The 25,273-nt window shown below is 25.9% G+C and overlaps 1 protein-coding gene across 10 annotated transcripts; it reads left to right on the top strand.

Moving 5' to 3' along the window:
• The first annotated feature begins 184 nt into the window (after positions 1-184).
• LOC107998877 (chromodomain-helicase-DNA-binding protein 7) lies at positions 185-25,255 on the top strand. 10 transcript variants are annotated; one of them, XM_062083038.1, is made up of 24 exons: positions 185-717; positions 5,616-8,843; positions 8,991-9,400; positions 9,520-9,870; positions 9,975-10,263; positions 10,392-10,874; positions 11,135-11,359; positions 11,437-11,753; positions 11,827-12,301; positions 12,375-12,739; positions 12,911-13,106; positions 13,314-13,619; positions 13,703-13,994; positions 15,674-16,193; positions 16,307-16,396; positions 17,269-17,460; positions 18,028-18,442; positions 18,547-18,832; positions 19,047-20,296; positions 20,744-20,987; positions 21,107-21,386; positions 21,476-21,620; positions 21,720-22,424; positions 22,605-25,255. In XM_062083038.1, the coding sequence occupies exons 2-24, from the start codon at positions 5,721-5,723 to the stop codon at positions 24,531-24,533; spliced, it is 12,888 nt and encodes a 4,295-aa protein (XP_061939022.1). In that variant the 5' UTR covers positions 185-717; positions 5,616-5,720; the 3' UTR covers positions 24,534-25,255. The 10 variants fall into 10 exon arrangements, with proteins under 10 accessions (XP_061939022.1, XP_061939027.1, XP_061939025.1 ...); XM_062083043.1 differs by having other exon boundaries at positions 19,056-20,296; XM_062083041.1 differs by having other exon boundaries at positions 18,031-18,442.
• The last annotated feature ends 18 nt before the right edge of the window (positions 25,256-25,273 follow it).

A 25,273-nucleotide genomic window follows, 5' to 3' on the forward strand; every position in this document is an offset into this window, starting at 1 on the left:
AAGTTAATTCTTAATATAAAAAAAACAAAATTATTACATATTATATTATATAATATATATATCATATGTATCCTATATTATAATTGAAAATCATATTATTACATTATAATGGAGAAGTTTGATGAGAAATAGAAATATTATAAATAAATTTTAGATATATTTTAATAAAAATTTAAAATGTGTTTTAAAAAATAATATAATTTTTTTATTATAAAATTATATTATAATTTTGAAAAATGAATCAAATTTATCAAATTATAGCTTCATACAATTTATAAATTTGATATATTTCAGAATAAAGTGTCGACACCATCGGTGTGTTTATAAGCAGAAAGCGTTTCGTTTCTTGTCTATTCATTTACGAAATTGGGTTATCGTTGAAAAGATGGAGCGGTCAATATGTGAAATATTACAAATAGAAATATATATTAGTATTAAAACGATTTAAATTTTATTTTAATTTATCATAGTGATGCTGTAAAATTTAAATTTATGTGATTATTTGTAAAACTATCTAAAAAAATTGCAATTTTTAACATATACTGTGCTCCAATCACGGAAGAACCATTATGTTGTGTCAACGTAATCGACGGCAGCACTGACGCCTCTTCAGTAATTAACCAAACAAAATGGACACCAAGATAACGATTAAGCGAACATTCGTGCAGTAGATTTACATGGAATGTCCAGAAGAATGGGATTAACGTGTATGCTACAGTGAGTTTTATTTAATTATTGTTAAAAGTTGATCTTTTATAGTTGGTCTTCTACTAAGTTTATACAAATTGCATATACGTTTCATTAATTTAACAATATTGAAACTTAATTTTGACACTTCAATCTAGGATAAAATTTTGCGATATTATATTATTTTCATAGATGTTCAGTATACGAAATAAAAATATAATATTTTTTTAATATTTAAATACTTTTCATTGATCTCTTTGAACTTTCATATTATAGTTGTTTATAAGTGCTATTTTTATTTTTACTGTAAAAAAAATAATATTATTTCCAAATATTTCATTTCGTATTTTATATTTTATAATAAATTATATTTCAATTATACATTGACAAATGTTTAAATCATAATTAATTTGATTATATTTTACATAATATTTACTTATAATATATATTTTTTTATATTAGTCTTTTTTTGCAAGTAAAAATAGGAAATAATAAAATGCTCAATTATTATGTAGTATATAACACAATATAATTATATATATAATTATTAAATATTATTAATATTACACATGAAATCTTTCTTTTTAATACACTTATATTAGTTTTTTGAATTATAGTTTAAATAATTAATAATTTAATCACATAATTAAAACTTTTTTGAAATTGAAAATGAAACAATTTTTTTTTTAAATAATAATCTTGAAATTAAAAAATTAATTTTCTATCTATGCATTATAAGGTAAGCATAAGATTATCTTTTATATATTTTCAATAATAATATTTTATCAATATAAGTAATTTATATATACATATCATGGTCAAAATATTAAAAAAATTTTTTATATTTTTTTTATTAAATTTTTCAGTTTTTAATTTTTATAAATGGCATAAATCAATAACTATAATATTTATTATGATTTGTTAAAAGTAAAAAATATATATATATATATTACTAATATTAAAAAACAAAAATAAAAAATTAAAAATTTCATTAAATTTGTTTTTCTAGTATTCATTATTAAATTCTATAATAAAATTCATTATTATTTATCAATTATGTAATTTCATTTTTTTTATTACAATTTGAATTTTTTTATGGTATATATATTTATATTAAATTGATAAAAAATTAAATTAATATGATATTACATAAAATTGTAATTTATTAAAAATATATATACTTATGCATTCAAGTTAATATCTAAAAGACAGGATTGGTTAATCAAATATCCTGCCCTGGTATCCTACTTTATAAGGTAAAATCTGATTGGTTCTCTTTGTGGTATAATTCGGACTCCGCCTTACTACCGCCAATTGCGTTGTGTGTTTTTACCATGATATCAAATACTTACTTTATGTGCTAGGAGTGTAATTCTTGGAAGGTTGCAGCGTTCAATCTCTTTTCTTCTTCATTGTTTTCCGTTTCATTCAATGAATATATATTCGCACAATATTATACTTATACGTATTCATATGCACACATATTCATAACTCTATAGGCATATATAGAATGTTATGTATATATTCATGTATACAATGCGTAAATTTTATTGTACTTAATATTTAAAGGTAAAAATGCAACAATAGATGTTTTTCTTTTTTTGTAAAAACTTAGAATACAATTATTTTTTAAATGTAAATAAAAAAATACATTTTATTATTATATTTTTTATTTATTTATATTTTATTCTGCATATAATTTATAAATTTTATTTATATTAATTCAAATATAATTATAAATATAATTTTGAAAATATTTATAATTTTCATTGAATTTTTTAAAATTTATTTTTGTGTATTTTGTAATTATAAATTAATTTATAATATCAAAATATTTCTGAATCTTTAGAATTTTATTTATAATAAAGGAAAAAATATTTATATTCATATAACAATTTTATTAAGATTTCTTTAATAAAAAATTAAAAAGATTACCAATAATAATTTACAATAAGAATCATATAAAAGTATATATATATATATAATTAATATTAGATTTTTTAAATTAATTCAAATTTTATTAGATTTAATATATAAAATTAGTTAAATAAAATTATTATATACTTTGAATTTAATTTAATTTTTCATTTGTTTTATGAATTGTTCATATTTCGCTTATTATATAAACATAATTAAAGTAAAATCACGATTACTTTTTTTAGTTGACAGATTGAATTCTAGTATTTCCTTTTAAAGTCCATTATATAATATATATTAATTTAATTTTAATCTGTATTAATTTCTGATAATTTTGTTATTTATCATATATAAATATTTTAATTTAAAATATTGGAAAAATAATAAATATTTTGAAATTATTAAAAATTATTTTATTTATAAAAATAAAAAAAGTTATTTAAAACATAATAATTATTAATTGTTTAACATTACAAGAATATTATAACATAAAAAAGATGTTATTTAATTTTTTTTATATTTATGTATGTTTATGTATGTTTTTGTCATATATGTTTTATTTTTTTCATTTATTTCATTACTTCATTAATATTTTCTTTTATTAATAATAAATTGAGAAGATATAAAAGAAGATATAAGATATGTAAAAAGATATAAAATATAAATATAATAAATGTTAGATATTGTACACGTTTATATATTTTTTAATATATTATCAATTTTATTATTTCTATAGTGTAATTTTTTTTTAAAATGATAAATTAAAAATTTATCTAATGTAATATATTTCTTTTTTTCATATATATCACATACGCGTGTACATGCACAGAGGTTTTTAAGTGGCAAAGAGAGATGCGCGCGCCACCAGGTGGTGCAGTGAGTGAGTGTGCGCGCATGACGTGAAAGGTAGCTGTATAAGTTTCTACAGATGTTACGATTTCTAACTAGTGTGTGTAATGGTCTCCATCGTACAGGACAGGACAGGATAGGATAGGGTAGGGTAGGATAAGAGAGAAGAGTAGTCCTTCGTTGTGAACTGTACTGAAGGAAAAAAGAGGGGAGGGGGCAGAGATATGTAGAATGATTCGGACCTATAGACACGCTTGCACCTCGACGGTTCGCGCCGCAGCCGCAGCCGCAGCCACCGTCGGTGAAATTCTTATATACGCGCGCGCAAACAAGGGTGGTTTTTCGATAAAACATGAACATATAACTACATCTATTGAATAATATAAATTTTGGGTCACGTTTATACAAAATATACAAAGGAAAAGTGAATTATGTGAAGTGAAGTGACGCTTTGGTGCTTGAATATCGAGCGTCGCGGTGGCCGCTACGAGTTCTCTTGGAAGTCCAAACGGAAATCTCTCACGATAATGGCGTACTTTCCGACGATCCGTGCTTTTTTTTTCACAAAGTTGCTTCGATTGCTTTTAAGATTATAGTATACTCGTATTTTATTCTCCGTGTGCTTATTCTGGATTTAGAGAGAAATTTTCGAGAATAAAAGACGCCTATAATAAAGTGTGAGAACTTTCTATACCTATTTTACGGTTTCTTCTGTTCACCCTTGTAATAATACTTAATGTGAGCATTTTAGTTCATATTTTAATAATAGTAAGAACTTTTTTTTATATATTTTAGTACTTCTGTCAGTACTTCAGGTTTGTAAAGTGTTTTTTAATTTGTTTTTTATTTTATGTTTATATGTATTCATCAACATTTAAAAATATTATATTTTATAATTTGACTAATAACGTGCAACAATACCATATTGTTGCTTTTAAAAAAAATGTTTATTTTAATGTTTATAATGATTAAAAGTAAGCTTAAATTTTTATCTTTTTCAAGTAATTTTAAAATTTTTTAATAAAGAATTAAATAAATTTTTTCTTATAAATTATATTAATTTTTTAAATTATTTTTTTTTTAATTATTTCATTTTATTTTTTTATTTTAATTTTAATTTTAAAACTTATACAATATAATGATAAATAGCAGTTATTTTATTTTCATTTTTATATAATATAATTATGTTCCATCATTTTTATTAAATTTTAAATTATCTTAAAATTATTTTTAATTTTTTTGTGCATTTTATTTTTATATATTTTATAATATTTTATACATTTTAAATTATAATTATTTTATTTTCCTTTAATGTTAGGTTATGTTAATTTGATCATATTTGATCAAACTTATACAATATAAATACATATAATATATAAAATATATATTAAAAATTATATAAATGAAATTATATGTAATTTAATGATTTATATATTTAGAAAATTGATATAACAAGTTGAATTGCAATGATTATGAATTTGTTAATTATTATAAATAAAGATTTTAGTTAATTATTATAAATAATGATTTTATTTTAAATATAAGTCAACAAGATATTAAAAATTTCATAAAATCATATATGGCAAATATTAATTAAAATGTATTGATTGTATAATTTATGTAAATAAAAAGTTAGTTAAAATTATTGAATTTAATTTATATTATAAGATATAAATATGAATATTTGATATAATTTAACATTATATTTTTTTATAAAAAAGATAATTACAAATATTTATAAATATGATTTGATTGAATATATATAATATATAAGATATAAGTTATATTAATATTTTAATATTATATATTTTAATTTGAATTATTCTAGAATTTTTTTAGAATTTAAATTATTCTAGAATTTTTTTTTTATATTTGAAAATATAATTCATATATATGTATTATATATTAATATATTTTGTTTAAGTTTAATTTTTCTCTTTGTGGAAATTATATTTGGACATATTCCAAGGGGGAAAGGTTATAGCGATTATGAGAAATTAAGCCATAAGCGTATAGCTTTTTCCCTTTGGCATTTGTTATTATCATCATTAATATTTGAAATTAAAATTGTATAATTATCATATTAATAAATTACTTATACATTAAAGTTTTTATGGAATTAAGATAAATATTCAATGTAATTCTGATGAACATTGTTTCAGGCATAAAAGACGTGGATTAACAATGGGCACGTTAATGTCTAAAAGAGAGACTATAAGATATTCTCTTAAGCCTAAGATAGAGGCGAAGAGTCCTGCAGCATAGACATGGACTCGTACGATTTGTTTGGTGAAGATGTTAGTGGCTCGATGCTTGATGCTCTTCCTGACCTCGGGGGGAACGATCATTTTGACCCTGCAGGCACAAGTAATTCTGTGGTAGTATCTAGAGATGGTCCAAACCCTGGTGTTAATGGAGGAGGGAGTTATATTAGTCAATCTTATATATCTCAAGAATCTCCACTTCAAAAATTAACTTCGTTTGGTGGATCCGATTTTGGAAGTTCTAATCAATTACAAAATCCATCACAACGCAACATGTTTAATCAAAATCTTGGTACATTTGATAATGGTGCACCACAGCGTGCTATGGTGCCAGGAGCATTTCAAAATCAAGCTCGAAATATGGCACCACAACATAGAGGGCCTCATCCTGGTAGTGGAGGACAATATCCTAACTATAATGATAATATGTATTCAATGGAACAACAGCATTCAATGACTAGAGCAAACATGTCTATAGATCCAAGTATGCAAGGTTGGCCAGGTAGTGGAGGTGCTTATCCACAAATGCAGAGACATTATAATCAAATGGCACAACCTGGCACTTATCGACAACATATACCTCCACAGTATTCTCATCAACAAGATCAAAGTGGAGTGATGAATCAAAAATTACAACAACAACAACATTTCACTAATCAGCAAAGTATGATAGGAAATATAGGTGTACCACATCAAGCAATGCAACCTGGTGGAACAGGTAGTGTTTATCAACATATGGTTGGACAACAGCAACATTATCAACAAGGAAATTCAGTTACAATGTATCAAACATCTCCTGGATATCCAGGTTTTGCCTCAACTATTCATCAACAACAGCAACAACAGCAGCAACAACCTCAACAACAACCACAGAGAATGCCACATCATCATCCATCTCATCAAACACATCCTTCTCATCCTCAACAATATCCTCAACATTCACAACATCCAAATACACAACAGCAACAACAAATAGATTCTCAATATTCTCATCATACAACTTCAATGTTTAATCAACCTCAACATTCTGGACCAACAACACAATTTGGTACAGCTAAACATGCTACAAGTCCACAATATCGTGCAACTTTTCCACAATTATCACCTCAAATGTCACCTAGACCTCAGATGTCACCACGACCACCAGCAGTACAGCAACAAATGTCTCCTAGACCTATTATGTCACCAGCTAAACCTAATACATTATCTCCACATCCACATGTTCAACTGCCACATCAACAATCAAATCAAACTGGTACAATGTCTGTATCACCTTGTCCTCCAACTTCAATGCAAATGAATCCAACATCACAACAAACTACTCTTCAAGCACTGGAACAAATGGTGATTCCAGGTGTTACTGTATCAAATTCAAATGTTTCAAATCAAGATTATAATCAATTTCAGACACGTCCATCAATTTCACAAGCACCAAATGTTTTATCTCAATCTACCGCACAAAATTCTATGTCACCAATAACAGGTCCTAGAATGCCAATGCCAACCCAGTGGTCACATCAACAACAACAACAACAACAACAACAACAGCAGCAGCAGCAGCAACAACAACAACAACAAATAAGGCCAAATGTGAATGAAGATAGAAATGTAGTAGAATCTCAACCTCCAGTATCTGAACAAAACTCATCAATCTTTCCAGTAACTGGAACTGAAACTATTCATAGTGTTGCAGAAACTACAGTTAGAGATTCTACAGATTCTGTTCGTAATACAATTGAATCTTCAAAATCAGAAAATGAAACATTACATCAAAATGTTCAAGAACAACAAGATGTGCTTAATCAACAAACTGATACTTTGATGCAAAATAATTCACAAAATAATTCACCTTTGGAACATTCATCTGGAAAAATGTCTCAAGAAACTGTACAATCTTTACCAGCTTCTAGTACAAATGGAAATGCTGATTGTTCAAATATTTCAACATTATCTCAACAACAATTAACACAAAATCAAATTCAGATTTCTGTTTCTACTATTGAGAATCAGAATACATGTGATAAGAAACCAAATGATCAACATTTAGAAATGACTTCAATAAATTGTCAAACTAATAGTAGTGCAACTTTACAGACTCAACCAGCAATTAATAATCAGACGCAACAACAGCAGCAGCATAATCAACAACAATCTATTAGTTGTCCACAACAATCAGTACAACAAATTCACATAAATCAATCTCAAGTAGTATCAACACAACAATCTCCAATACCATCTCAACACACATTGCAATCTTCACAATCACAAATGAATCAAGTACAACCTCAAACAAATCAACAATCACCTTCTCAATCACAATTACAACAAATAAATACTCCTCAACAACAAGTATCAGTTACTCAATCTCAACAATCTTCAATATCACAGCCACAAATTTCACAATCTCAATTGCAATCCCCATCATCTCAACAAGCTCCAAATTGTATAAATCAAGTTCAATCAACACAACAATCTCAATCACATATAAATTCACAAGTTAGTGTAATTCCGCAAAATACTCCATTAGTTTCATCTCAAATGTCACAGATACAAGCTCCTTTACAAAATTCAGGCTCTCAATTGCAAAATCAAACTAATCAAGTTCCATCTACACATCAACAACAGATACCTACAGTTAATCAAAGCAATAATATAGTATTGCCATCTCATCAAACTGCAGTATCAGTGCCAAATTCACAAACTTCTCATCAAGTGCAACAAAATTTTACGGACTATACAAATATCCAAAAAAATAACATTTATTCAAACGAAATATTAGTGGGTTCTGCTCAACAATATCCCTCTAGTGGTGATATCATTAGTGGTAGTACTATGCCAAATATGTATAATATACCACCAAATCCAACATCAACAGCAGTTACATCTGGTAACTTTGGTACTTCATGTACTCCAGTTACACATCATCAAGAAAGAGCTGCATTACAACAGCAATTGCAAGAATTATATTGTATGCCTCCAGCATCTGAAAATCAAGAAAAAATTGTTTCTATCCAAGAAAAATTACAAGCTTTGCAACAACATGAAACTAATGATCAATGCAATGGTGGTCCACAATGCATATTGCAAAGTCCAATGTTTACAACAACTGTTGTTGATAGTCCACAGGTAAATTATTTTAATACATGTAACTTTTATTACATATCTTATATTTTTGTTATATTTTTATTATCATATAAAATACATTAATTTATTTAGCAAATCTGAATAAAATTTGTTTAATGAACTTATTTTTTTAATTTTTATTATAAATAGGTTTCTAGTACTACTGGTCGTGGTCGTAGTAAAGGTACACCTAGAGCTAAAAAAAGTAGAAAAAAGGCTGATAAAGAGGCTGTTACACCTGTAACAATTACTCAGCAGCAGCCAGAACAACCATTATCAGACAATCAAGTAACTCCTGGAGATAGTAGTAATGTTGTTGATAGTGCTGCAGATTCTGAGGATATTAAACCATCTTCTGGTGATATAGAGGAAGAATGGAATAAAAGCAGGAAATCGCGACCTCCTCCTAGAAAACCACGTAAACCGAAAGAACCAAAAGAACCAAAAGAGCCAAAAGAACCAAAAGTTAAAAAAGAACCAAAACCACCAAAGGAAACAAAATCTCCAAAAGCGCCAAGAAAAAGAAATAAAGACAAAGATTCAACGAAACGTAATAGAAAGTGTGTTATTTTATAAATATTGTTTCTTAATTTATATATATATATATATATATATATATATATATATATATATTTTGATAGAGTAATAATTATTTCATTGAACATTTTTATTTTTATAGAAAAACTAATCATTCTGAATCAGCTGATGATGAAATTGCACAAGAAACTGAAGAAACTGCTGTCTCTGATTCAAGTGCAGTTAAAGAATCAGATACAAAATCATCTGAACCGTCCATTCAAAGTGATCAAGAACAAGTACATTCTTCAACTACTGAATTATTAGTAGCAGAAACAAAAGATCAAAATAAACAGAAAGGAGATTCGGAAGATAGTCCAACAGATGAAAAAAAAGAAGAAAATTCAGATGCTGGTACAATTACAGAAACTGCTACACCTAATAAGAAAAAAGCTGCTGCTCGTAAGAGATCAGTTGGAAAAGTTTCATTAGGAAAATCTCCTAGAAGTTCAAAGTACGTTATTTTAAAATATTATTATTGAAAAATAATACAATTTTTTATTTGTTTGTTTTTTTAATGTTTTTATTTATTTTCATTATTTTACAAAATCTTATTAGAAAGCGAAAAAGTCGAATTGCACCTGATTCTGATGGCGAAGAATTAGCTGCAACGCCTCCACCATCACCAGAAGCTGGAGATGATAATAAAAGACGTTCTGCAAGAAATACGCATCGTAAAAAATATGTGGATGATGTAATGCTTAGATTTTCAGATGATGATGTACCTCTTCAGGATTCTCAACTTTCCAAAAAAGTAGAGGGTACAAATACTGCAAAACCTGTTTCCGTTAAAAAGGATAATGAAGGTGGTGAAGTTGGACCTAATAAACCTAACTTTGTATATATAGTATGTATCATGAAATATTATCTTTATTATTTATATTATTTATATTTTCATTTATATTTATATTATATATTATATTATATTTATTTTTATAAAAAATTGTAAAAATTACTAATTTTTGGGTATTATAGAATACAACGGATGAAGATTCTATGGTTGTGCAACATATATTATGTTCTCGTATGGGAAAAAGAGAAATTAAACCTACAATTCCAGAAATGAAAAGTGAAACATCTGATGAAAAAAATGAGACTTCATCTGAAATAAAAAATAAAGAAGAAGAAAATGAATCAAAAGAAGAAAATTCTAGAAAAGAATCTGAAACAAATAAGGATGAAAGTGATATTAAGAATTCTGACGATAAAAGTATTAATGATAATGTTACAAAAGATAAAAGTAAAAATGAAGTTATAGAATCGAAACAAGAAAACACTATAGATGTTAAACCACAAATAATAGAAGTTGAGGAATATTTTGTTAAATATAGAAATTTTTCATATTTGCACTGTGAATGGAGAACTGAAGAAGAGTTATATAAGGGTGATAAACGAATTCAAGCTAAATTAAAGAGATTCAAACAAAGACAACAACAAAATACTAACATATTTGAAAATGTAATTATTAATTCATAATTAAATAATTCACTTACTTTTAATATTTTTATCATTTTATTAACTAATTTATTTGAAATAAATTATTTAAAATATTTTGATAATAATTATTAATAATTATTGATAATAATTAATAATTGATAAAAAATAATTACATATAATTGTTATTAAGTACAAATTGTGTATAATTATATATATTTATTATTAACTATATTAATAATTATATTAATAATAATAATTATATATATTTTTTATTTTTTTAGACTGAAGATGATCCCTTTAATCCAGATTTTGTAGAAGTGGATAGAGTACTTGATGAGGCAACGCATACCGATCCAACAACTGGAGAAACTTTAAAACATTATTTAGTTAAATGGCGATCTCTTCAATATGAAGATTCTACTTGGGAATTGGAAGAAGATGTTGATCCAGAAAAGATAGCTCAATTTATAAAATTCAATAAAGTACCTCCTAAAGATCAATGGAAGGTAATATTATAAGTACAATATGTTAGTATACTTATATTTAAAAATAATTATTATATAATAATTAATTTTTTATTTAGCCAAAAAAGAAACCAAATGCATCATCATGGGTAAAATTAGAAGAATCACCAATTTATAAAAATAATAATAGTTTGCGACCATATCAATTAGAAGGTCTTAATTGGTTGCTTTTTTCTTGGTATAATGGACATAATTGCATTCTTGCGGATGAAATGGGTTTAGGAAAAACAATTCAATCCTTAACATTTGTGGATGCAGTATACAAGTATGGAATTCGTGGACCATTTTTAATAATAGCACCGCTTTCAACCATTCCAAATTGGCAACGTGAATTCGAAAGTTGGACGGATATGAATGTTGTAGTATATCATGGATCGTAAGTTCAATTATAGTTTCACATTTGAAAATAAATAATAAATACTTTTTGCTATATAATTTTTTGCTTACAGTGCAGCAAGTCGAACTATGCTTCAAGAATATGAAGTTTACTATAAGAATGAAAAAGGACAACAAATTAAAGATTTAATCAAATTCAATGTATTGATAACTACATTTGAAATAATTATAACAGATTTTAATGAATTACGAGGATATAATTGGAGATTATGTGTTATAGACGAAGCTCATAGATTAAAGAATAGAAATTGTAAATTACTTGAAGGTCTCCGTCAATTAAATTTAGAACATAGAGTTCTTTTATCTGGTACACCTTTACAAAATAATGTCAATGAACTTTTTTCATTATTGAACTTTTTGGAACCAGTACAGTTTTCTAGTAGTGAAGCATTCCTTAAAGAATTTGGTAATTTGAGTAGTGAAAGTGAAGTCCATAAATTACAACTTCTTTTGAAACCAATGATGTTACGCCGACTTAAAGAAGATGTAGAGAAATCGTTAGCTCCAAAAGAAGAAACAGTAGTTGAGGTAATTAGTTTGTTTTTTTATTTGAAAATTAATAAATATATTGTAATAAATTGTTTTATTTTTTATTTTTTAGGTGGAATTAACAAATATACAAAAAAAATATTATCGCGGTATCCTTGAAAGAAACTTTTCTTTTCTTGCAAAGGGAACTACTTCAGCTAACATTCCGAATCTCATGAATACAATGATGGAATTAAGAAAATGCTGTATTCATCCATTCCTACTTAATGGCGCAGAAGATCAAATACAATTGGATTATAAAACTGGTGAAAAAGAAGATTCAGAAGCTTATTATCATGCATTAGTAAATAGTTCTGGAAAAATGGTTCTAATTGATAAATTATTACCGAAACTTAAAGCCAGTGGTCATAGAGTGTTAATATTCAGTCAGATGGTGAAATGTTTAGATCTTTTGGAAGATTATTTATTGTATAAAAAGTAAGCTATTAATTTTTAATATTTTATTATAAATATCTTTCTTTTTTTATTTATTTCTTTTTCTTATTTATTTTGAAAAATATTAATTTCAAATTTTTTTCTATTAAAACTACATTGTTCTAGATAAGTAAATTTGCATGTATTATTATTAAAATTATTTTTTATATCCAGATATCCATATGAAAGAATTGATGGTCGAATTCGAGGAAATTTAAGACAAGCTGCAATTGATCGTTATAGTAAACCTGATTCTGATAGATTTGTATTTCTTCTTTGTACCAAAGCAGGGGGTCTTGGAATTAATCTTACAGCAGCAGATACCGTTATTATATATGACAGCGATTGGAATCCACAAAATGATTTACAGGTTTTGAATTTAATAATATTTAGAGAATATTTTAATTTAATAAAATTATTTAATTTTTATTTTAGTGAATTTTTGAATATAATTTTAATATTAAAATTATTTAATATATTTAATAATATTTTATCTATTATTAAATTGCAAATATGTAAATTTATAATTAAAATTATAATTAAACATTTTTTTATTAAAATAAACATTAATATACAGGCTCAAGCTCGATGTCATAGAATTGGCCAACAGAAAATGGTGAAAGTATATCGATTACTTTGCCGAAATACTTATGAAAGGGAAATGTTTGATAAAGCTTCTTTGAAACTTGGATTAGATAAAGCAATTCTACAATCTATGAATACAAGCCAAGGAGGTAAAGATCCAAATAATAAGCAATTAACCAAAAAGGAGATAGAAGATTTACTAAAAAAGGGTGCTTATGGTGCTATTATGGATGATGATAATGCCGGAGATAAATTTTGTGAAGAAGATATAGAACAGATACTTGAACGAAGAACACAAGTAAATTACATTTGTTTCATTAATTAAAAATATTTTAATTTTATTTATTGATGTTATATTTATATTATATTTCAATTTTATAGATTATTACAATAGAAGCAGAAAAAGGATCGACATTTTCAAAAGCTAGCTTTGCATGTTCATCTAATAGATCAGATATAAATATCGACGATCCAGATTTTTGGAAGAAATGGGCAAAGAAAGCTGAGATTGATACAACAGAGAAAAAAGAAGAGGATGAATTAGTAATATCAGAACCAAGACGAAGGACGCAAATTAAACGATATGGCCATGATGAATCTGTTGTTATGTCAGATCTTGATAGTTCTGATGATAATAGCGACGATGAAACAAGTAGTGGGTTAACAGGTAGAGGTATGTTCATTCTTAATGCATGTTAAAACACAATATCATTTTTAGCTTCATCAAATTACATGGAATGGATTAATATCCTGCTATAATTACAAAGGTATTGAATCATATTTAAATATCTTGTTTTAAATATTTAAAGAGAGAAATTTTACTGAACTAGTAAAATAGTTTAATATGCTCTTATTTTCATATTTGTAAAGATTTTTTAATTTTTTTAGAAATAGTAGAACATTGTAATAATATTAAAATATACATACACATACAAATATGAATGTTTAAATTATTAAACATTTATAAACATTACAGATACTAAAAATGTTTTGTGTATATCATTATAAATGTGTGATTTATTTTCAATAATTATATAAAAATATTTTTTATATAATTTAAATAATTTATTAAAATTATTTTTTAACAAATTAAAGTAAAAACATAACACAATTTTTATTACATACATTAAACTAATTTTTTATAGTTTTCGTTTTTATAAAAAATTTCATTTTAATTTTTTTTTTTATTATTTTTAATTACTATACATAATTACATGCATGTGCATCTAAAATATTAATAAATGTTAAATAATGTTATTAGTATTATTATAATAATGCTCACAATATCAATGTTTATAGCATTTTTCTGTTCTATTATTATTTTATTCTATTGATATTAAAAATTAAATTAAAATTATACAGGATGTAGCAAAATTTGTAATAAAAGAGATAGACTTTATATAAGAACAAGTTAAAATTTTATTAAAAAATTAAGAATTTATTATTAACTTATTTTATTTATTTAAAAAAAAAGAAACATATTCAAAGAATAATAATCTTTCATTTAGTGTTTTTCTAAAATATGAAACTCATTTATTTTAATAGATATTTTTATTATCGATAAAATTATATTATATTTTATCGATAATAATAATATTTTATCGATAATATTTTATATAATTATATTTTAATTTATCGATAAAATTTTTTTTAATTATATATTTATTTTAATTATTGGATTTTTTTTAATATTCAATTTAAAAAATTGATGAAGATCTTAAAATTTTGAAAAATATAAGTGAATAATAGAAATATTTTAATAGTAAAATATAATTCTAATTGAATTATATATTCAAAAATCAAAAATTAAATTATTATTTATTGAATTAGTGAATTTGTAGTTTTATATATATATCATCCTGTATATATTATTTTATATTTATGCATAATATATATTTTAGTTTTACAGAACTTTTTATTGTAATATAAATTTTATAATGCATGCTAAATATTTCTATATTTCATAATTTATAGATTCATAAATTAAAATCATTCATAAAATATAAGTAATATAAATTATTACAATGATAATTTAATAGTTATGTTTATTTAATAGTTATATTATTTAAAGTTTCATTGATTAAATAATATAATTTTATTATTTAATGTTTGCTTATAATTTGTTTTATTGTATTAATTGAATAAAAAATTTTTTAATATTTATGAATAAATTTGATTCTTAATTTATTATTATAATTTATTTTTTCTGCGTTTTATTTTATGATTTTATTTGCTTCTTTATTATATTTTTTATTTATATTATTTATATATTGTGAAAAATCAAATTTATATTTTATGTCAACATCATAAGATTATAATATGAAATATAATAATATTTTCTTTATCATTAAGGTAAAAAACGAAGAGATAAATTTGGTAAGAAGACACGGAAATTCTGTGACGAATATGTTCCACGGGAAGGTGAAGTAGTATATGGAAGTTGGGCACGAAGCGAATGCTTTAAGGTAGAACGAGGCTTACTTACATTTGGATGGGGTCGATGGGAAGAAATTCTTCAACATAGCCAATTTCGTCGAGGATGGCGTGAAGTTGATGTAGAAGATTGTGCACGAGTCATTTTACTCTATTGTCTTCGTTACTATCGTGGCGATGAAAAAATTCGTAACTTTATTTGTGATCTTATTACACCTGTAGAAAATGGAGAAAAGATCAAAACTGTATGTGTTAACACTAGTGGACGAAATAATAGACAAAAGAAAAAAGGACGAGTTAGAGAAGGTAGAGAAACTCGTGGATCAATGATCAATGGAGGTCCAAATGATCCTAATCATTGGAGTAATGCTGAAAAATATGATGGAGATATATTTCTTGAAAGTAATTATAGAAAACATTTGAGTCGTCATGCAAATAAGTACGTATTTGAACAATTTTTTAAATTATAAAGTCTTTTTTAAAAATATTTGTATTCAAATATATTATTTAGTTTTATTAAAATATAGTAAATAATTTTTGTATTATGTACAGAGTACTGTTACGTGTCCGAATGCTTTATTATATCAAACACGAGATTATTGGAGATTTAGTTCAGCATATATCTGATGGAGTTCATGTCAGGTTAGTGATTTTATATATGTGTGTGTATATATACATTATATTTTATATATATATATATATATATATATATATATATATATATATATATATAATATATATGCACACACACGTATATATACACCTGCGCATATGCGCATGTATATATAAATATTTATATATATGTATGTATATATGTATACATATACTCATATACATGTGTGTGTGTGTATATATATATATATATGTGTGTGTGTATATATATATATATATGTATGTACATATATATATATTTATTTTTAAACCTTCATTATTTTTTACTTTCTATTACTCATAGAATATTATGCACTTACTTACACGCTTATACGGTGCTTTATAGTTGCATGTGCAATGTATTTGTTTATTCTGGGAGCTGTAATTGTATGAGGAATGCTCATAGAGCTAAACCATGTTTACTTTATAAATAGCTATTAATCGCTGATCCTATATTACTAATATAAAATTTTCCCGTCCTATTTTATAAACATGTATATGAATATATACACGATTTTTAAATTACTGTGAACACTTTGTACGGCTTACTATGGTCAAAGATGGTCAACTCAACAATTTCATGGTAAGAAACAGCTATAAAGCAGTGCACTGTATTAAAGGGGCAAATAGTACAGGAAGTTTAAAGTTTATTTATGTCTATACTTAAATAAAAACAAAAGGGATAAGAAAAATATATGAATAATAATTAAATATTATTTAATATTATATGCCTCTTTTCTTTAATTTTATTTAATAATATAAATATTGCAATTTGTTATTTTTTAAAATTTATTAAAAAACTTTTAATATCTAAACAATTGGCACACATAAATTGGCAAATTGTAAATGAAACCGCCCTACAGTGCGTTGCGGATAAACCCTCCACAGTTGACGGAACGACCAGCGAAATGGTGGGACTCTCAAGCAGACAAATCCTTAATAGTTGGCTGCTACAAACATGGCTACGAGAATTACGACCAGATGAGGATTGATCCCGCGCTTTCTTTCATTACAAGCTGTCCTCCCCCTTCCCAGACTCAGACCACACAAAATAAGTAAGTAATTACTCTTTTTACATTGTTTTTTTTTATATCTATGTGCTACTGCTGTTTTATTCTAACATATATGGCTTGCATGTTGTTAAAATTTGCTTAAGATAATGCCTCTGCTAGAATTAGTATAAATTTTCCTTTTCATTTTATTCATAATTTTATTCATATCTTAACAATGAAGAAATTTTGTATTTTTACTGTTTTAAAATATTACTTTCTACTAGCTTTTATTTACAGTGGAGAAGGATGATGCATATAATATACCAATATGCAATGATCTGTTTCTTATAAGCAATTAAATATATATTATATATTTAATAATTTTTATTTATAACGTAATTTTTTAGTGCAACATTTTAAAATGGTAAACATGGAAATTTTTTTTTTTTGATATTGTACAATTTTAAATTATAGCTTCAAAATAATTATTATATTTATGGTTGGTTAAGTATATGTATGTTTATACAATTAAATACATATTAGAAATATTGTTTAGTTAATATTAAAAATATACTATACAAAATATATGAAATAAAATTAAGTTTAATTTAAAATATTTAAAAATTTCAGCAGTAGCAGCAGAGATGATACTAGTTTAGAAAATGATATCGAAGATGCTGAATCTCTTGGAATGATAAAAGATTCAAAAGATTCTGATAAATTTAATCGAGAAACACCTAGTGATTCACCTGCTTTACCTAATAAGGCAGATACACCTGGACCTGAACCTAGTAGTAGTCATGAAGGAAATGATGGCTTATTAGATGATGAAAAGACTTGGCCTTCTGTGGTTGATCTTAATACTCGTTTACGTCGAGTAATTTCTTCTTATCAGCGTAGTGTAAAAAAAGAGGATGTAAAAATATTACAAAAATCAAAATCAGGAATAGAAAGTGATACAACTGTAAATCATGCAACTTCAATAAATGAACCACCTTTAAATATGCAAGGATGGGATTTACAACAACTTGCTATGTATCTTTTGGTAAACTATCATATTTAAAAAATAATAATTATCTAATAAAGAATATAATAATAATGAAATAATGAATAATATTATATTATTCTTTTTTATTTTATTTTATGTAGAAGATGGAAAGAAGAGAAAAAATGGAAGCAATGATAAAAGAAAGAGAACGAACTCGTATTGAAGAACAAAAGACTAAATGGTCACGTCGTGAGGAAAGTGAATTTTTACGAGTTGTATCAACATATGGTGTTAATTATGATAGAAAGAAAGCTCAATACGATTGGACTAAATTTAAAAGTATAGCCAGATTTGATAAGAAAACTGATAATGATCTTACAGATTATTATATGTCTTTTAGAGCAATGTGTAAAAAAGTATGTAATGCAAAATTGAATGACGAAGATGGTATGTTTAATTATATTGTTTTAATTATATTTATATATAATTAAAAATTCATTATAATTATAATTATATATAATTATATATAATTAAAATTTCAATTTCATATCATATATATTTATATAATAAACATAATTTTAAAATATATCTTGTTTGAGAATATAGTTGTTTGATATTTAATATACATATAAAAATACTAAATATGATATATATATCTCAGATTTTTCAGACGTTCCTGTTGATCATCTTAGTCCTGCAAAAGCACGACAAATACTAGATCGAGTAGATCTTCTAAGCAAAATTCGCGAAGAAATTTTATCTCATCCACATTTAGAAGAAAGACTTTCATTGTGTCAACCATCAGGTGATACACCTGATTGGTGGCAACCTGGAAAACACGATAAAGAATTATTACTTGGAGCAGCAAAACATGGTTTAGGAAGAACTGATATAACTATCTTAAATGATCCTGATTTCTCATTTCATAAACTCTTAAATAAAAATATATACAGTAATATTCAAACATCTAAAGTTGCAGATAAATCTGAAAAAGCAATTAAAATTGAAAATAGAGAAGATATATTAAAATTTGATAAAGATGAAATACTTGTAAAATTGGAAAAAGGTGAAGGTACTTTGAAAATTGAAAAAGTAGGTGCAAAGAAAGATAAAGATATAAGTACTATAGATAAACGATCAGAACATATGGATTTAGAAAAAAGTCAAGTAGAATTAACTATTATAAAAGCTGAAAATAAAAATGAAGAAAAACCTATTAGTAATGCACTAACTATTACAACTATTGCAAAAAATGTATCATCAGATAAAGAATATATTACTAAAATAAAAAGTGAAGAAAAAAATGAAGTAGTGATAGAATCAATAAAAGGTGAAATTTTTAAAACTGATCAAGTAATAGGAATTAATAAAACAGATGAGGGAAAAATAAGTAATGTAACAACGAATATTGAGGAAACGACATCTGTAAAAATAGAAAAAGAGAATCAAAATAAAGAAAAAGAAGTTTCAACAGAAACTGATAAAGATATTCAAGAAGAAAAACCAAAAGAATCTCAAATACAAGAAATAAATGAAAAAAATTTAGAACAAAAAGATTCTATAGAAATAGTAGAAAAATCGATTGAAAATAATGAAAATATCACATCTGAAAATGATAAGGCTAACGTAAAAATAGATATTCCAATTATTAAGGAAGAAATAGAAATACAAGAAAATAAATTAATAGATACATGCAAAGATAAGACAAAAGTATGCAAACTTGAAGATAAATGTAATGTTCAAGCAGCAGAACTTAAAGCAATGTTTCCCGATTTGGAAGTTATTCAACCATTGTCACGATTAACTCAAATTGATACGTTTGTTCTCCGTGACAAAGCAGTAGATTATAATGAACCGACGGTTGTGCAACTGTTATCACATAATAGTAATAATGCTATTAAATGGCCAAAGGTAAATTGAATCTCGTAATATTTTCATGTATATTGTTCATAATGACTTTCTGAATTATGAAACATACATTATATCAAAATTATTAAAAATGTATTCTAAATATATTAATATTTTATAAATGTATAAATATATTAAAACTAAAAAAATTGAAAAATGTAGATTTATCTGAATTTAATTCATCTTCAGTAGTTACATATATATGTTATATATATTAAAATCCATTTAAAAACAAAAAATTATATAATATATATGATAATTTAAAATATTCAAAAAAAATTCATTCACAATGTAGCTTGTGAATGTAAACAAGTTTACATTATAAACAATATACACTATATAAACTCTATATAAACAAGTTTACACTATTTTACATAAAATACATTTATTTATAACATTTTATCATATTGCTATTATGTAATATTTTTTTCCTTTATTAAAATTTTTTAGGAGCATGCAATTGAAGCTCGTTTGATGCATATTGTACATGCAATTGAACATAAAGAATGGCCTGTATCTATAAATTTTAGCGCTGGTGATGAATCAGATGTAACTTCAAGTGAAAAAGAATGTTCAGAAGTGATAACTATTACTACAGATCATGGAATATCACGTAATACAACAAGTGGAAATAATATTTCACAATCTAAAAAACGTAAAAGACATATTGCAATTGATGTAGAAACTGAAAGAGGTAAAATTATATTAATTTAGTTTATAAATATAATTTTACTATTCTATTCTATTATAATTTATTTTGATTATATTAAATTCTTAAAAAAAAAGTTTATTAATATTATTTTTTTATTTTAGCTAAACTTCATGCATTATTGAACAGTAGTAATCATACAGTTACGCAATCACCTGCAACTTTAAGTAAACCTGCTGTATTATCTGGATCTAATACATGGGAAATAAATGATGAATCACAGTCAGAAGAATCGAGACGTTCAACGCCGGTTCAACCACCTCCAGCGCATCAACAAACACGAACACCAAATATACCTTTTGATTTAAAATATACAGTTCCTGGAAAACCTACTGTAATTCCTGGAACTTCTAGTACTTTAACTCCTATAGATTTATCTGCTGGGTGACTTAATTTTTCATTTAATTAGTATTAACTAATATATTATATTAGTATATATTTAATTGTTTATTTAAATAATATTTAAATTTTAGATATCCAAAAACAAACACGGATAATAATAAAGATATTATGAATGAGGTTCAAGACTTTTCAATGCCAAATAAAAATAAACAAATTAGTAGTAATAAAGGGAAGTTGGATAGTATGTTAGACAAATTAATGAAAAGAAAGAATTGTGTACGTATAAGTAGAAATTATTTATTTATTTATTTATATAAACAATATATTATATATATATATTTATGAATAACAAGTAAAAATTTATTTTATTATTAGCCTACAGATGAACCAATAATTGGAAAAGAGAAAAAACGGAGAAAACTTGATGAAATTGTACTAGGATTAAGTGCAGCAAAAGAACAACAAAGTAGTCACTATCCTGAACATAATAAAAAAAGTACAATTACACCAAATGTAACTGTTACTCCAACTTCAGCGCCAATAGGGCTTCCAAATCCTCCAACAAGTACTCAAAAACCATTTTCCATTACTGTGACTTCAATTCCTTCTTCACGAGCACCTTCTTCAAATTCTACTTCTGGATTACCACCTCCATCTTTACATTCACATAAAGATAGCTTTTCTGCTTTACTTGTTCAAGCAGATCAAAATCGAGAATTTAAAAAACAACAACAACATCAACAACAATCTCAACAGCAGCAACAACAACAACAACAGCAACAACCAAATTTTAATTCAACCCATTCATCTTCAACAAATACTCATAAGAAAAGTTATGAAGCAATGATTGCGGATATTAATAAAGTTGCTGAATATTCTTCTAAAATTGGATCATATTCTCATGAAGCTAAAGTAAATAAATGGTTAGCTGAACAAACTGCTATGTCTGAACAGTTAGGTGCAGAATATTTAAATGCACCTAGACGACGACGTCCACGTGTTGATCCATCTTTATTAGATTGGAAAAAATTGACTGGTGAAGAAAATGTTGCTGTGATTAATAGATTAACAGGCAAAAAGGTTTAAATATAAAACTTTATAAAAATTATAAAACTTTTTTTTATTTATATATTATTATTATTTTATTTTACTATTATTTATTATTATTTTATTATTATTATTTTATATAATATTTTATGTACTGTATATTATAATATGAATGTATCTATATATGTATTTTTATATTTATATCTATTTTAGGTTACAGGTAGTAAAGCACCGCAATTAAAACGATTAGGACAATGGTTGATTGAAAATCCAATGTTTGATGTTGATCCAAAATGGGCTGAACTGGTAAAAGAACGTGGAAATCTCCCACACGATTTACAAAAAAGATTATCCGGAAATGATAGAAGTTATGTTAATAAGGGCAAGAGCCCAGGAAGACCACCTATGATGCCAAGTCCTACTAGTCAACAATCTGCAAATCAAGCTAATTTAGCAGCTACATCAATGGCTTCAGGTTTAAATTTTCCTTCGCTCGGTAATTTAAATAATTCTCTTCTGTCTGGTCTTTCTCTTGGCAATTTTGATCCGAAGAATAATCCTCTTTTAATGCCATTTGGTGGTTTACCTAATCTGGGCGCATTAAGTGGACTGGGCAATCTCAGTAACTTAAGTAATATGAGTTTAACAAATTCTTTATTTGCAAATCTTGCTGGTCTTGGTTTACCATCTTTAGCAGGTATGGAAGCTGCATTGGGTGCAACAGCAACTAGCACAACAGCTGAGACCAATCCTGTTGTTAGTTCTGTCAGCAGTAAGAACACAGGTTCAACTAATATTACTAGTGCTAGTAAATCATCTCGTAGTAAATTGGACCCTCCTACAAGTAAATCTTCGGTGCCTTCAACTTCATCAGCATCGTCTACAATATCAACAACGACACCATTTCCCTTCTTTTTCCCAAACCCTAGTCTTTTATATACACCATTGGGTTTGGGTGGTTTAAATCCATTTTCAATGCAACCGGGTGGAGTATCATCGGCCTATGAAAGTCTTGCTCAATGTGGGCTATTAAATCCATCCACTTCGAGTGCTTCAACAATTCGTAAATCTGCATCTTCTACGAATAATTCGAGGCAACGTGATACAATTACCGAATCAACGACTAAACGAAAAGATACAGAAAAGAAATCTAGGTATACTATCGATCCTACAATAACATTACAGCAGTATACAGATATGACTTTACATAATGAAGAAAGACGTAGACTAGAACCAGAAAAACGGGAAACCGTGGAACAGAATGATGTGGCAGATCTTTCTGAAAGACGTACTGAAAGGAAAAACAAAGAACAAGAAATGAAAGAAGCTCTAGAACATTTAAGTAGAACTAGTGCAGAACTTTTAACAAGAAATCTAGAAGATCAACGATTGAATGATAAAAGAAGTCGTAATGATCATAATCAAAGTTCAGAACAACAAACATCAAATATGCTTGAGGTAACTCTTGAACCTGTTAATAAAAAGCCAAGAATTGAAATTGAAGTTAATACACGACCTGTAACAACTGCCGTAACAACCACTGTAACTTCAGATATAACAACAATTGAAGAACAAGGAATGCGTTCATCAAATACAACAATTAAACAAAGTTCTCTAGAAGAAATTAATGCATATAATGAAACATCTTTGAACACTAATAAAAAAGAAATAGATGAAATAACTGCTGCAATAACAAGTATTTCAACTACAGTTACAATTGCAGTTGCACCTACTGCCACACCCACATCTACATCTACACCTACACGTACACCAACGCCTGTATGTACGCCTACATCTACGCCTACATCTACACCTATATCTACACCTACACCACTGTCCATAACTACACCTACATCTACAACATCGATGACAACGGTTTTAGAAGATGCAATTGCATCACAACAAAGTACTACTAATATTAAAAGTGACTCATCAAAGCTTTCATCAGAAATGGAAGAAGATAATAAAGGTACTAAAGGGAAAAAAGCGCGAAGTGGAAAACGATTAAGTGTAGAACCTCCTCCAGAACGAAAAAATCTTCGTTCTAGTGCTGGAAGACAAGCGAGAGCAGCGGCAGAACGACAAGCAAGAATGGAAGGTGAACTGCAATCAGATCAACAAGAAACTCATACAAACGAGTGAAGTGAATTTTTTAAGTGAGTTCTAAATAATACTAGTGTTAATGATTCCGTTGTTGCGATTACTTTTATGCAAATTTCTGCAGTATTCGCATAACAATTTACAAAAAGTTATTGATTCATAAACATTTATACATATATGAATGAATCAATAAAACAATTCTTAATTAAATAGAGCACAAGTGCATTCAAAGAACTTGAAAAAAAAAAAAAGAAAAACATTTGTAGAATTTGATTTTTCCAGTTTATATGGAAATAATGGGACAAATACAAGTAAACCATGTACACATTACCATTGCTATCATTGTGAATGTATAACATTGAAGCTGTTAAGTATGAAGGCTGGCAATAGTATTTTATCATTCGATATATTGTGTGGTAATTAACTTTTAATTATATAACATTACGATAACAAAGTATAATTTTGTTAAATTTATTATTCTTTATGATCTTTATTGGTTTTGACGAGGGACTGTTTTATATAACTGCTATCTCACTATTGCGTAGATGCGCAACAGTTTGCGGATCATTCAAACATAAGATATAATCATAATGTAGTAAAGTAAATCTAGTAATAACTTAATAAAAAACAGTGTAAATATTATATACATTATGCCTAGAAATTATAAGTGATTGTGTACTTGGAGAAATGTATATAACACAGTGTACTTTTAATTACATTAGGTGATACAATAAACAGCTTTTTTTGTTGTTTGCAAATGCCAATATTAGAATCTTTGTTTT

This window comes from Apis cerana, linkage group LG12 (assembly GCF_029169275.1).
Source record: "Apis cerana isolate GH-2021 linkage group LG12, AcerK_1.0, whole genome shotgun sequence".
In the NCBI taxonomy this organism is placed as follows: Eukaryota; Metazoa; Arthropoda; class Insecta; order Hymenoptera; family Apidae; genus Apis; species Apis cerana.

Excerpts from the sequence above, each read along its gene's own strand:
- LOC107998877 (XM_062083038.1), top strand. The coding sequence starts at position 5,721 with ATGGACTCGTACGATTTGTTTGGTGAAGATGTTAGTGGCTCGATGCTT. Across the intron at positions 8,844-8,990 it reads CTGTTGTTGATAGTCCACAG|GTTTCTAGTACTACTGGTCG; the intron begins GTAAATTATTTT and ends TATTATAAATAG. Across the intron at positions 10,264-10,391 it reads AACCTAACTTTGTATATATA|AATACAACGGATGAAGATTC; the intron begins GTATGTATCATG and ends TGGGTATTATAG.